Source organism: Etheostoma cragini, chromosome 2, assembly GCF_013103735.1.
Source record: "Etheostoma cragini isolate CJK2018 chromosome 2, CSU_Ecrag_1.0, whole genome shotgun sequence".
NCBI classification, from domain to species: Eukaryota; Metazoa; Chordata; class Actinopteri; order Perciformes; family Percidae; genus Etheostoma; species Etheostoma cragini.
Genome location: NC_048408.1, coordinates 2,876,853 through 2,890,755, shown reverse-complemented (window position 1 = coordinate 2,890,755; position 13,903 = coordinate 2,876,853). Strand labels below are relative to the sequence as shown.

Here is a 13,903-nt window from a genome sequence, read left to right as displayed (position 1 = left end):
ACGGTGTGGGGGATGTTTTCTTGGCACACTTTAGTCCCCTTAGTGCCAACTGGGCATCCTTTAAATGCCACGGCCTACCTGAGCATTGTTTCTGACCATGCCCATCCCTTTATGGCCACCATGTACACAAATCTCCATTAACTGCAAGATGCTATCCTACCAATATGGCCATCATTTCTAAAGAATGCTTTCAGCACCTTGCTGAATGAAGGCCACATAGAGTTAAGACAGTTCCAAAGGCAAAAGGGGTCAAACATAGTATTAGAAAGGTGTTCCTAATAATCCTATAGGTGAGTGTCGAAGATGAGGATCTCTCCAGTCACTCCTTCCACCTCTGTAAACCTATGCTAAATCTATGCTATTTAAGTTTTCATTTTTATTTTAATAACTTCACCATTGCAATTGACAATCAAAAGAATTACGACGAAAGCTTTGTAAAAGTCCAAAAATAACATTGTGTCACAAAATAATTTTGGCGAATCTAAAATGTCAGCAAGTTGGATGTATCTAAAATGTACCAACCTTTCATGAACCCTGACTGTGTTGCAGAAATAATTTATCCTAAACCAAAATTGTCCTCACAATTTTTTTTGTCTTTTATCACACAGTGCAGCAAGTAATTCTTAAGCCGAAATGACATATGTTAAGCCTTGCTTCATAGAAAAAGTTAAATATTTATTTTTGTCCTGTTCAAATAGCGCCCCAAGACCAAAACGGTGACTACTGGACCATATATGTATGTAATGGACCATTGACCGTCAATATGTCTACAGTCTTTGTACTGGGCACTGTGTGTTTTAGCTTAATCTAGGAGACGGCGGTAATGCAACAGGATGCAAGCTACTGTTGTAATGGACCATTGACCGTCAATATGTCTACAGTCTTTGTACTGGGCACTGTGTTTTTTAGCTTAATCCAGGAGATGGCGGTAATGCAACAGGATGCAAGCTGCTGTTTGTAATATCAGCAAAAAGAAAAACAATACGTTCATGACGCAATCACGTAGGTTAACTTCCCTTCATACGCACTGTCCGTTACGCAAAACCGTCCGCTGTTCTGGTTCAGAAGGCCAAATAGCGACGTTTCGGTGAGTTTAAAACCATTTAATTTCATAAAACATTACACAGCTCCGTTACGTCACATCAAATTGTTTATATTTATAATTTATACCTGACCTTGAAAGAATTAGAATCACCCTTAATTCACCTTACATAACCTCGGTGCGAAAGTCCTTGACAGTATGTGCTCTAACCCGGCTACTAATCACTGCTAACGCTATCTTAGCTTAGCGACTTGCCTTTACTTTTCACAAATTAAAGGCAACTAGCTATCATTTATTGTGTACACATTACAGAACAGTAGTGATATGCTGCAAAGTCAAGTGGTCGCGAGGATATTTTGTGCTACTTAAGTAAGTGTCGTAGTGCTAGCGTCATATTAGCTTAGGTCAAGAATTCACGGTTAAAGAGTTCAGATCAAAGTTAAGTTAGTTTGATGTACTTCAGTAACGTTGTACGACTTTGTAACAAAGTCAGATAAGGCTAGCGTCAGCAGCTCAACCTGTAACGTTACATCATCGTGCAGAACAAGTAATGTTGATCAGGATTCAGTGATTGTTGTTTTTACTGTGCGGACAGGTGTCGTGCCAGTAGGTGTAAGTGAGCATCCGCCAAAAACGTATCGCTGTCTGAGGGACGGTGCGGAGGCAGATCAAATGTATCACCCAGTTTAAATATGTTGGGAAGCATGTTACTGGTTGTATTGGCCCATTCAAGGTATTTCAATAGGTAAAAAGTTCGCGTTTGGTTATAATCTGTCAACTATTATCCTCAGGAATCAAATCAGCAAATTTTAAGGCAACAACTTTTCAATGACATGGTAGAAGCTGCAATCACTTGTTGGCAAGTGAAAAAACAATTAGAATGGTTATACTCTCGGACAGAGATCTTCAACATCGGGTCCGGGAGCCATAGGGGGGTCCTCAGAGTCATTGCAAGGGCGCAGCCAATTTATGTAAAACAATAATAATTGAGTTTCTTAAATAAAATAAAGAAGTCTGGAAATATACATGTAATATTAATGCAACATTGTAACACCAAAGATAAATTGGCCTATTTGTGGGGAAAAAATATTTACACTTTGAAAATAAGCTCACTATAGGTAACCATGGTAGCTATACAGTTAATTGTAACTGTCCCTGGGCTTTCTGGGTGTACAGTATGTTTAACATAATAACATGCATAAATAATATCCGTTTTGTTTCCTCCATTCTGCCCGGTTTAATATGCAACTCAAAAATACATATGGTAGGGGTCCCTGCTCAGTCTCTCTTTCAGCTAAGGGGTCCCTGGCTTAGAGGACATTAAATACCCCTGGTCTAGGGCACAGGGCTCCCCCACAGATGGCACCTTTTGGCAGATGACCACTTTTGGGGACAACACCTGGTTTAACCTCCGCATTTAATGCTAAGAGTTCGCAGTAGGGTTTATATTTAGAAAGTTGCAATGTCACACATTAGTATTCGTCAGAATCAACCTTGCACGGTTTAGATTATGGTACTGGGAGTAGATAGGGACAGTCTATTTACAATCATGTAATTGTCAAATAATGAATATATTATGATGTTTTGATGCAGTCACTGTTTTTGACTTGTTTCTCAAAGTATTATACTGTATGGTTTCAGCTTTTAAGACAAGATGACTGCAACATTGCGTTTACTGTACTCCGTGTCAAGGCCAGGTAAGATTAAATCACCAAAGGAACAGGTCCTCTTACAAAATACTAGTAATTTTAATGCAACTGACACATTGTCGAAATCATATCAGTATTGAGGAATTTCATTTTCTACCATCTCGCATTTCACTCTCTACACCGCTATCTTTGGACAAAAAGTTTTTTAATAACAAAAATCAAGGCTCCACAATTGCCCCTTTAGGTTACATTGTAGCGTGGTTCACGCCAGGTCACATCAGTCATTAGACACAAGTGCATGGAGAAATTTTAAGAAACAACTGTAGTTACTCTTAAAGCCCATATCCGGTACCTGTGTAGTAGTATTCAGTTGTGGATGCAGTATCTTAATGACAATGCACTTATTAATGTATCTTTCCTTTCAGGCACTATTGTGGCCAGCAAGAATCTAGTGAGGTCCTTCAGTGTGTCCACACAAAGGGAAGGATTCAGTAAGTACCAGTACACACATAAATACTCATTTTGATGTATTGTTGTAGTGTGTCTCCTTGAAGGGCTTTCAGGGATTTCTACCAGTTTGAGATTACTGGGTTAGCCAGCTAACTATGGTTGCTATGGGAGAATCAAGTATCATGAAGCATGGGGCTTTTTTTCCATTTGTGCCAAAAAAGATTAGAAGCTTTGGGGCTCCAAACGCAGCTAACACAGGGATGTATGGTGGCGTGCAGACCGTGTAGCAGCTTGTCAAGATGGGCCGAGCACTACAACACCTTTTTGTTCATAATAGTCTCAAGTGCAATAAAAGTTCAACAGGCCTCTCACCTTGTGTTTTTGTGTGCAGAGTATGTGAATGCCCAAGAGATCCCCACAGATATGAAGTCCATCACAGACCGAGCTGCTCAGACTCTGCTCTGGACAGAGCTCTTCAGAGGTCAGCTGAACATCACTCATATAAAAAAGAAAACCTGGAGGTGGTTGGGCTACTCTTTTTCTATGTGTCCTGTACGATGTTTGAGAAATAATTAAACATGAATGATTGTGTTGGGATGTCAGGTCTGGGCATGACAATGAGCTACCTGTTTAGAGAGCCTGCCACCATCAACTACCCATTTGAGAAGGGGCCTCTGTCGCCTCGTTTCAGAGGAGAACACGCACTACGCAGGTGAGGGCAACTACTTATTAACCACTTAGTTAATTGTGGGTCACAGGAGTTTATAAATCAATAACATGCATTGTATGTTAGTCAAACTACGTTCCGTTACCAAATTTTCAGTACACACTTTTTACACACAACACTAGTCATTGTAGGGACTAACCCGAGGAGGCATTAGTGTGACTCACTGATTTCTCATTTTTAATAAAATGTGCTCTCTAATCAAGACAAAGTCACATGCTTGCTAGCCAGAGTTTCTGCTAGAAATAAATTGGTGTTGGTCATGTTACCTGTAAGGTTTCATTTAATCGGTCAAATGGAAAAGTTCTTGTCAGATATTTACCAGGTCGGCTCGGTTTAAGCAGGTACTGTGTAATGTAAAAACTGCATTAGTATATCGGTTTAAGGTGACTGAAGTCTTTATTATGTTGCACCAGGTATCCTTCAGGAGAGGAGCGCTGCATCGCCTGCAAGCTGTGTGAAGCTATCTGCCCTGCGCAGGTATGCACACATGCACAGCAGCATTTGCATGTCTGCATTTTTAATATTAACAAGACAAAATTACTTTGGCTATATGCATGTTTTAACCATAAGTAATGGTCTTTACTGGGACTAAAGCAAGAAATGTATGATTATATATAAATTTGTCAGTTGTGAATACATATAGGCATTTATATTAAATCTCGTGCCATATAGCAGATCAGAGGACTATGTCAGTGCGTCTCTTCATCTCAAACAATGTGTGTCCAGGCCATCACCATCGAAGCAGAGACCCGTGCCGACGGCAGCAGGAGGACAACTCGCTACGACATCGACATGACAAAATGCATCTACTGCGGCTTTTGTCAGGAGGCTTGTCCTGTGGACGCTATTGTAGAGGTGTGTGTATGATGCTAACATTGTCTGACATACAGGGTGTCTGCAGGTCCTTAACATGTAGATATACAGTAAATTCAGTTTTTGATGCAATATCACACATTATTTTTGGAAAGTTCTGTAAATGGTCCCACTGTTTTCTAACTGGCTTTCACTTTTTGTTTCAATGTAGTCTGTGGACATTTATCCACCAAATCCAGATCTCACCATTTTGACTTATCAAACACGGCACAACTGCTGGTTCAGTGCTTCAAAAAGCTTAGTTCCCCATCCCTAACTGCAGTTTGTTTTGAAACAAGACAAACTTGTCTCAAATGGCACACCGTTTGGGGTGCGAAATAAAAAGTTACACATCTTCTTCAGGAGAGCAAGCCCCTGGATGACTCTAGAGAGGGTAACTTCCTGTAGGCTATTTATATCGCAATATATATTACAGAGAAAAATTAAAATGTCAATTTTTTTCAGCTAGGGCAGTGCTTGTTTAAAATGTGCCTGTTGGGAACGGACAGATTGCTTTACCTCCAACTAAAATGACCCCAAACAGCTATACAATTATTTTGTTGTTTACAAATAATTTCTTTTTTTATAAGTTGCTATTCTAACTCATTGGAATAACTTAGAGGCCTCCCAAAGCACTTCAAATCAGCTTCTCAATTGGATATTGAGACAATCACAAATTACAACAATTAAAATATTTTTAAGTATTAATTAATTGTAAGTACATTTAGCAAATAATGCATCTTCTTTATTCCTCACTTTAAGTAAACATTTGAAAGCAGCACTTGTACTGTGCAGTTAATAGTTTTACTAGTAGTCAAAAGTTTTGAATCAGAAAAAACGTGTTTCCTTTTTAGGATTTATTTTTGTACTGGAGGCAGGTCTGTTCGTTTGTCTTCCAAAATGTAACTCTTGAATCCAAACTAATTGTGCTTGAAGCTGCAGGCCATCCAGTTATAACAACCTCATCCACATTGTCAAAATCATATTACATGGAAAAGCTTTCAGATAACAGGAGCCTATAATATACTGTGGCCCCAAAGTACCCAACACCATCCTAACAACACCACCTGAATGCTTTTTTCTAAGGCTGTCTTTGGACAAAAAGTCACATTACGAGATCGATACCAGTTAGCTGGCTATCCTGCTTGTGTTTCTTGTAATGTTAGCCATAGTTATTTATTTCTTACCTTTATTTGCTGTCTGTGTTTCAAAGCCATCTCCCGCTTTGACATTTTCGATGGAGCTGTTGGTTTAAAAGTCGACTTGGAAGATAGCGTAGTTCTACTTGTTAAATTGCAATGTGAGCAGAAGCCAACAGGGTGCATTATGTCGGCAGAAGAATTTAAAAGGCAACCACAACTACATTGTGTGTCTGCGCTATTTCTAATACCGTGGCGGCAGAAATTTGCCCTGGCAGTCTACCACAATAAAATCAACATAGAAAACCACTGTACTTCTCCAACTTTCAATAGGAAGGGTGAAAAGTAAAGGAAGACGCTGTTTGCCTGGGGCCCTGAATTCACTACATCTGTCACTGAAAAACACACCAAGTCGTGCCTGCTCAGTCAGAAAGACCGGTGAATGCACTTAGCTGAGGTATTTAATGCTAAAAAGGCGTAAAGTTGCTTACTTTGACATAACCACTACCATTTCTAAAGGTATTTAAATGTAAATGTGCTGTATTTACATAGCGCTTTTCTAGTCTTACTCAAAGCGCTTTTACATCATACAGGATACATTCACCATTCACATACATTCGTTCATGTAAACTGTGGCCGAGGCCGCAGTACAAGGTGCCACCTGCTCATCAGATATACACTCACACACATTCACACTCAACTTGCGGTTCAGTGTCTTGCCCAAGGACACTTCAACATGGGACTACAGGGCCAGGGATTGAACCCCCAACCTTCCGATTGGCAGACAATGCTCTACCACTGAGCCAAAGCGGCATTTTTTATGATATTTTGGCAGCATTAACGTTATTAGTGTTATAAGTTAGTTGGCAAAATTACCCCATTTGCGTGGTGCTGTTCCTGTATTCCGTTTACTTGTGTTTATTGACTTTAGGAAAGAGAAGAACATTTTGGTGTGTAACCAGCTACAAAAAGTGAGCTGCTGTCTATTCACATAAATGTTGAATGATAGTACACATTATGAGTACAGTATGCAGTGCATTGTGGATGAAGCTTGTTGTTTTGGGGGTCAGGGAGTCAGAGGCTGCCCTGACAGTGTAAAGAAGTGTGGCTGTGGTTTATGCAGATGACCCAACTAACTCTTTGGATTAAACCGTGTGGACTTTTCTAGGAACAAAATCTTAACAGTTTTGTAATAGATACAGTGTTTATTTTTGTTTTCCTTGAGACTTCTAGACAAATTTCAAAAGCCATAAGTTGTTCTTTTTTCTTTATATTCTTTTCACAATTTATACATTCATGTGACATTCCTACAGCATACATAGTGAAATTAAATTAAATGTCTTTACCTGACTATGCATAACAGGATTCAGGTTATATAAGCATTATTACACACAAGACGACCAGGCAACCCAGCTATTGGAAGAAATGGCTAAACTAAATATCTACACAAGTTGGTTTAGTGCCATGTAAAGTGGCAATTTGTTACAATGAGGGTGAGGTAAGCCCCAACCAAACTAAATTACAGCTTTTTTAAGTTTATGTCATAGAAAAGGCCATTTGAACTTACCTCTCACCCCTTCTTTCTTTCTTACACTCCCCTTTCCATCTTCTCTCTTTCCTTCTTTATTCAGGGTCCTAACTTTGAGTTTTCCACTGAAACCCATGAAGAGCTGCTCTACAACAAGGAGAAGCTCCTCAACAATGGTGACAAGTGGGAGGCAGAGATAGCTGCCAACATACAAGCGGATTACCTCTACCGATAGACAACACACACACACACACACACACACACACAGTATACCCTTAGCACATACAAGAATAACCTCTGACACACACATACGTCCATACTGTACATACTGAAAGAAGACAGTCAGCTGTGGATGTGCCTCAGGGTTGGATTTGGGTTTGCCAATGCAGCTTTTAATTCAAACCAAACACATTTTCTCTTGTGTCAGTGTCATCCCCTTCTGATACACGGAATATATTTGATATGTTTCAGATTTTTCCATGTTATTGTTTGGATATCATATTTATTGTAGAATGATAATTACACTGGCGTTCTGTGATGAGTGTACACCAGCTGCCTCAGCATGGTCCAGTCAGTGATCATCCAGTCATCCATGTGGTTGGTTGCACAGTCCCACTGGACTTAAAATTATGGTGACTGAGTCATGCTTGAGCAGTATCAGTGCTGTACACTGATGGCAGACTGCAAGCATCTGATGTCCTACACAAGTATACATAGATTATTGTTATTATCTTGGATGTCAGTGGAGAGTATGATGGTGTTTGTGCTGTTTCCACCCTCACACAAGAAATAAAATTCTGGGAGAAAGAATAAGTGTGTCAATTGTGAAGGTTCCAGCTTTACTTTAGGTGAAGAATTTAAAACCGTGAACATAATCTCCAGGTCACCATACTCTGCAGACTCCATCTGTTAATGAAGACTTACTCCCTTGAGATGTGGTTGAAAGCTCTTGAAAAAGCTAGCAGGTGGACCTCGAGTTAGAGTGATGTTTTGTGTAAAATCAAGTCAAAGATTGAATAAAGTATACTTAAATATAAGTATAAAAAAAGGTAAGATTCCCACCCACATGTAATTCAGCAGTATGCATTAAATATCACTAAAGTTAGTGTTTGTTGCCTACATTCATGGCTAACTGTACTTCCTGCTTGCTTGTATTTTGCACAACAGATTTTTTAGTTCACTTGGTCTAATATTACCAATTTAAAACCGAGAAAATAAACCCGTAGCAATAGTATTTAGGTTCAATCATGATACGATCAAACTTTTAATCAGAAAGTCATACAGCTGCGGTTTATAAAGCCTAATTGAAATGAGTCTGCTGCTATTAAAGCACCCTGACTGTTCATACTTGGATAGTAACTTTGAAATGTCCCTTGATTCTGTTTCTTCAGTTTTATTATATTACTAATTCTATTCAGTCCTCCCAGGTGGGCTCCTAAGCTAAACTCGCAAACTAACCGGAAACTATTGAACAAAATACCCCCCCCCACTCTTATCTATCCAAATGCCTTAACGTCAAAACAACGTGACAAATCATCTGTATCTAGGTAGTAACCTGTATGGCTGGACCATGTCTAAATAATTTCAGGGATAGTCAATCTCTATAATATGAAAGCTAGGATGAGGCTAATGTAATTAAAATTGTTTTGTACACTTAAAAATGTTATTCCACAATAGCGCTATGATCTCCCAAATGTTTTTTAAAAGTGAAAATAAACAGGCAATAATTCAGTTTGCATTTTTATTTTCACATACTTATGGGCTCACTAACTTATAAAAATGTAAACAGTGCTGAGGTTTTCTCTCTATCACTAAACATTTTGGTCTACAGGGTTTGGAATACACGTTTATTAGGTAACTGTTCATTTAGTAGGTTAGTAAGTAGGTTGGACTACTAGCCAGTCAGAAGCAGAGTATGAAGGCGTGCCACGCCAGCAGCAAGGCGAGCATTATAACGTGTGTTACAAAGCGATGCAAAATGAAGACCTTTATGGAAGTAAAGGCTGGACTACAATAGAGCAGTTTGGTGCAGTCGGGGGACAGTGGTTTCTGTTGGAGTAGTAAGTCCCTTTGGGGGGGGAGGGGGGGGGGGGACATGGTTTCAAAAGACACACCCAAGCCATGGCTACTTACTCACAGAAACACAAGTGAAATATACTTACAGGAAGTATAAATTTCAAAACAGGCTTTTAGTGGCTTACTTTTGCATAACCATACAGTTTAAAGTAATGGTAAAGCATGAAAGCCAAGGCCAAGGCTCAAGAGGACTACGCAGAAGCCCATAGAGTAGTGAAGAGAAACATCAAGAAAGACAAAAAAGATTATATAGAAGGACTGGCAGCAGAAGCGGAGCAGGCAGCATACAGTGGCAACATGAAACATGTTGCCACTGTATGCTGCTATGAGAGTCGTTTGGTATGATATCACCAAACGACTCTCCGGGAAGTTCAGCAAGCCAGAAAGGCCAGTCAAAGACAAGCAGGGGAACACCATCAATAGTCAAGACCAGCAGATGACCAGATGGGCAGAGCATTTTAAAGACCTCCTGAACAGGCCCGCACCCCCAAACCCCCCAGACATAGCAACAGCTAGCATGGATCTCCCGATTAACTGTGAAAAGCCGACCAGAGCAGAGATCAGGAAGGCTATCGCCCTGATGAAGAACAGGAAGGCGTCTCGACCCGACAATATACCAGCAGAGGCCCTAAAGGCAGACCTGGATGCATCAGTGGAGATGCTGTACCCACTCTTTGAGAGGATCTGGGAGGAAGAGAATGTACCGGCAGACTGGAAAGAAGGATACCTTATCAAGATCCCTAAGAAAGGGGACCTCAGCGACTGCAACAATTACAGGGGCATCACACTCCTATCGGTGCCAGGAAAGGTCTTCAACCGAGTCCTCTTGGAGAGGATGAAGGAAACCGTAGATTCGCAATTGCGAGACGAACAGGCAGGCTTCCGGCAAAATAGATCCTGCACTGACCAAATCGCTACTCTACGCATCATAGTTGAACAGTCCTTGGAGTGGAAGTCATCATTGTACATCAACTTCATCGACTATGAAAAGGCATTCGACAGCGTGGATCGAGAAACCCTCTAGGAGCTCCTTCGGCACTATGGCATCCCAGCCAAGTTGGTCAACCTGATTAAAATCTCCTATGAAGGCATTTCCTGCAGAGTTATACATGGAGGACAGCTCACAAACAGCTTCCAAGTACGAACAGGAGTCCGACAAGGATGCCTGTTGTCACCTTTCCTCTTCCTTCTCGCAATCGACTGGATTATGAAGACATCCACCAGCGAGCGTAGGAACGGAATACAATGGACTCAGCTCGATGACTTAGACTTTGCCGATGATCTGGCACTACTTTCCCACAGCCAGCAGCAGATGCAAGAGAAGACAAATGTAGTGGCAACCTTGTCGCAGCAAATCGGCCTAATCATCCACAGGGACAAGACCAAGATCCTAAAGACCAACTCAGCAAGCAGAGAACCCATCACCCTGAATGGGAGCCCCCTGGAAGAAGCGCAGTCCTTCACATAATTGGGAAGCATCATTGACCAGCAGGGCGGTTCAGATGCAGGTGTCAAGGCAAGGATTTGTAAAGTAAGAGCCCCCTTCGCCCAGCTCAAGAACATCTGGACCTCCAGAGAGCTGTCAGTGACCACCAAGATCCGAATATTCAACTCCAACGTAAAGTCAGTCTTACTGTATGGGGCAGAGACCTGCAGGATAAATAAGACTACCATCAGAAAAGTACAGACCTTCATCCACACCTGCCTCAGAAGAATTCTCCAGATCCGATGGCCTGACACCATCAGTAATACCAACCTCCGGGAAAGGAGGGGCCAACTCCCTGCTGAAGAAGAAATCAGGAAGAGGAGATGGGGCTGGATAGGGCATACCCTACGAAAACCACCAACCAGCATCTCTAGGCAGGCGTTGCGGTGGAACCCACAAGGCAAGCGGGAGAGAGGTCGGCCAAGAAACACCTGGCGACGCGACCTTGAGGCTGACACCACCAAGATGGGCTACACCTGGAACCAGTAAGAGAAAATGGCCCAGGACAGAGGACTCTGGAGAGCTGTTGTTGTTGGCGGCCCATACCCTGGTAGGGGTGACAGGCAGTAAGTAAGTAAGTAAAGCATGAATAAAATTAGCAATGGTATTCTCCACTCAATTTTATTTATAGTATCAATTCATAAGAATTATCGCAAGACACTTTACACATAGACTAGGTCTAGACCACAATCTATAATTTACAAGGACCCAACAATTCTATTGATTCCGACAAGAGCAAGGAGTGTGAAATGGCGAGGAAAAACTCCTTAGGAAGAAACTTAGACAGACCCACGCACTTGATAGGCAGTGTCTGACGGGGACGGTTTGGCGTGTGATGAACAGTGGCAATAACAGTCACAGTAAAAGACAATGGAACAGTGACTAGAAAAAGTAGTTTGTCTAATTCATTGCATGGCAGGGCACTTCACGGCATTACAGGGCAATGCAGACCGTAGCAGAATGTAACGGCATCGCAGGACATGTAGCAGCCCAAGGCGACAGCTGCAACCATGATTTTGGTGCCTCCCTAGTCCAAGGAGACATGCTGGGGGGAAAGGACTCTGGGGAATAACTCCCCAAATCTAGGTTATTAACAAACATTTCTGGAACATGGATGCCCACAAATGGAAAGAGAGGAGAGAGGAGCTCAGTGTGTCTAAGAAAGCCCCCCTCCAGCAGTCCAAAACTATAACAGCATAATTAAGAGAGACAGGGTAAAGAGAGGAGGCTGGTTAGGTAAGAACTCTGCCCTGCCTCCCTATGGTTTATTATATTATTGATTATATGGTAAATTAATCTGACAACTATGACGAGATATGCATCTAGTGTAGACAATTTAATTTAATTTCCTATATTACTGTATTAAGAATTCAAAGGTTATTAGAGAATGGTCTGATAATAAAGGATTCTGTGGAAATACTATTAACTCTTCAATTTTGATGCCATATGCCATAACAAGGTTGAGGGTGAGGTTAAAACAGTGAGTGGTATTATGCACACTCTGAGTAAAACCAATTGAATTCAGTAGTGAGTTGAAAGCAATACTTAGGCTATCATTGTCAATGTCCACATGGACATTAAAACCACCTACTTATTGTAGGTGATTTTAATATCCATTATGATTTAAGGACTACACCTGATAAAAACTCAGAGAATTCAGATAAAATCAGAATACGGTCCTGGAGTTGGTAAACAACAACAAATATACAATATATTGGCTGAAACATTTTCCATGTTGGATGTTGAAGACTTAGAACAAGGCATTCAAACAAGTTATAATTTAGACTATGTCATTTAGACCAGTGTGGGAGGCATTTTAGCAATCAGAGTTCCTTCAAAAGTCCCCTGAGGTTGGCCAGGTTGGCTCAGTTGGTAGAGCAGGCACACATTTACATAAATGTTTATGCCTCAATGCAGAGGTCCATGGTTCTGATCTGTGATGATTTTTTGGCATTGCTCCCCCCTTTCTTACCTTGCTGTCCTGTCCATTAAAGGGGGAAAAGGCCAAAAAAATCCTCTTTAAAAAAAAAAACATGAAATCACCTGAGTGACCACATCGGGCCATACTGTGACCAATGTGCAAAGAGCTTTAGTCAGTGGGGTAATTTCCCAGTATACCTGCGTGTCCACACTGGAGAGAATCCACACCCCTGTGACCAATGTGGGAGAGGTTTCCGTTGTTTAAGTACATTAAAAAAATAATGTGTGTATCACTAGGGATTGACCAATATGGATTTTTTAGCACGGATACCGATTTCTTTTTTTCTCAGCCTAAGCCGATGTCCGATACAGGCTGCCGATTTTCTAGAATATATTTGGAGCCAGTACTGCTTTTGCTCCCTCAATTTACATCATGAAAATGTCTGCCATTTCTTTAAAAGTAATTAACAAAAACACAAATTAGTGTTACTTCTGGAATCATCTTACATTCACATCACCTGAATGTGTGTAATGTGCAGCATGTGGATGGGTGCACTGCATATGGTTAACTGTGCAAGGGTAAAAGGCTTTAATCAACTTCTACAACACAGCCTTGATGATGCATTACTTTCTGACATATAATAATGTAAAATATCCTCATGTAGTACAACCATCTTGTCAGTCATTGTCTTTTGTCATATAAGTTTTTATTTACTTACACATACATAAACAGACAGTATTGTTACATTTGGTTACAAGATATTTAAAGGCATATGAACATGAACATATTTAGAAATTCAGTTGTCTATTTTTTTTTTATCTGAGGAGTGAGTGAGACACTTGAAGTGTAAAGTCTGGTGTCTGTAGGTGTTGCAGTTTCTGAGTTAAAGATACTTTTAGAGCAGAAGAAGAAAAAACACCTACTTGACCACACTGGACCATACCCGTGTGACCAATGTGAGAAGAGTTTCAGTCACACAGATGATTACAAGACATGCATGTGTATCCATGCTGAAGAAAAGTCATACCAGTGT

At 40.8% G+C, this 13,903-nt stretch overlaps 2 protein-coding genes across 2 annotated transcripts; both read left to right on the top strand.

Annotated features, from left to right (window-relative positions):
- The first annotated feature begins 972 nt into the window (after nucleotides 1–972).
- On the top strand, nucleotides 973–8,197 carry ndufs8a (NADH:ubiquinone oxidoreductase core subunit S8a). Its single transcript, XM_034899078.1, has 8 exons — nucleotides 973–1,087; nucleotides 2,684–2,739; nucleotides 3,117–3,182; nucleotides 3,533–3,622; nucleotides 3,745–3,853; nucleotides 4,282–4,345; nucleotides 4,595–4,723; nucleotides 7,491–8,197. Exons 2-8 carry the CDS (start codon nucleotides 2,697–2,699, stop codon nucleotides 7,620–7,622), a joined length of 633 nt encoding a protein of 210 aa, XP_034754969.1. The 5' UTR covers nucleotides 973–1,087; nucleotides 2,684–2,696; the 3' UTR covers nucleotides 7,623–8,197.
- A 1,428-nt stretch (nucleotides 8,198–9,625) lies between these two features.
- LOC117937725 (LINE-1 retrotransposable element ORF2 protein) lies at nucleotides 9,626–11,519 on the top strand. The gene is given in 2 exon segments (XM_034861908.1): nucleotides 9,626–9,771; nucleotides 9,803–11,519. Coding segments are annotated over 2 exon segments (1,863 nt in total).
- The last annotated feature ends 2,384 nt before the right edge of the window (nucleotides 11,520–13,903 follow it).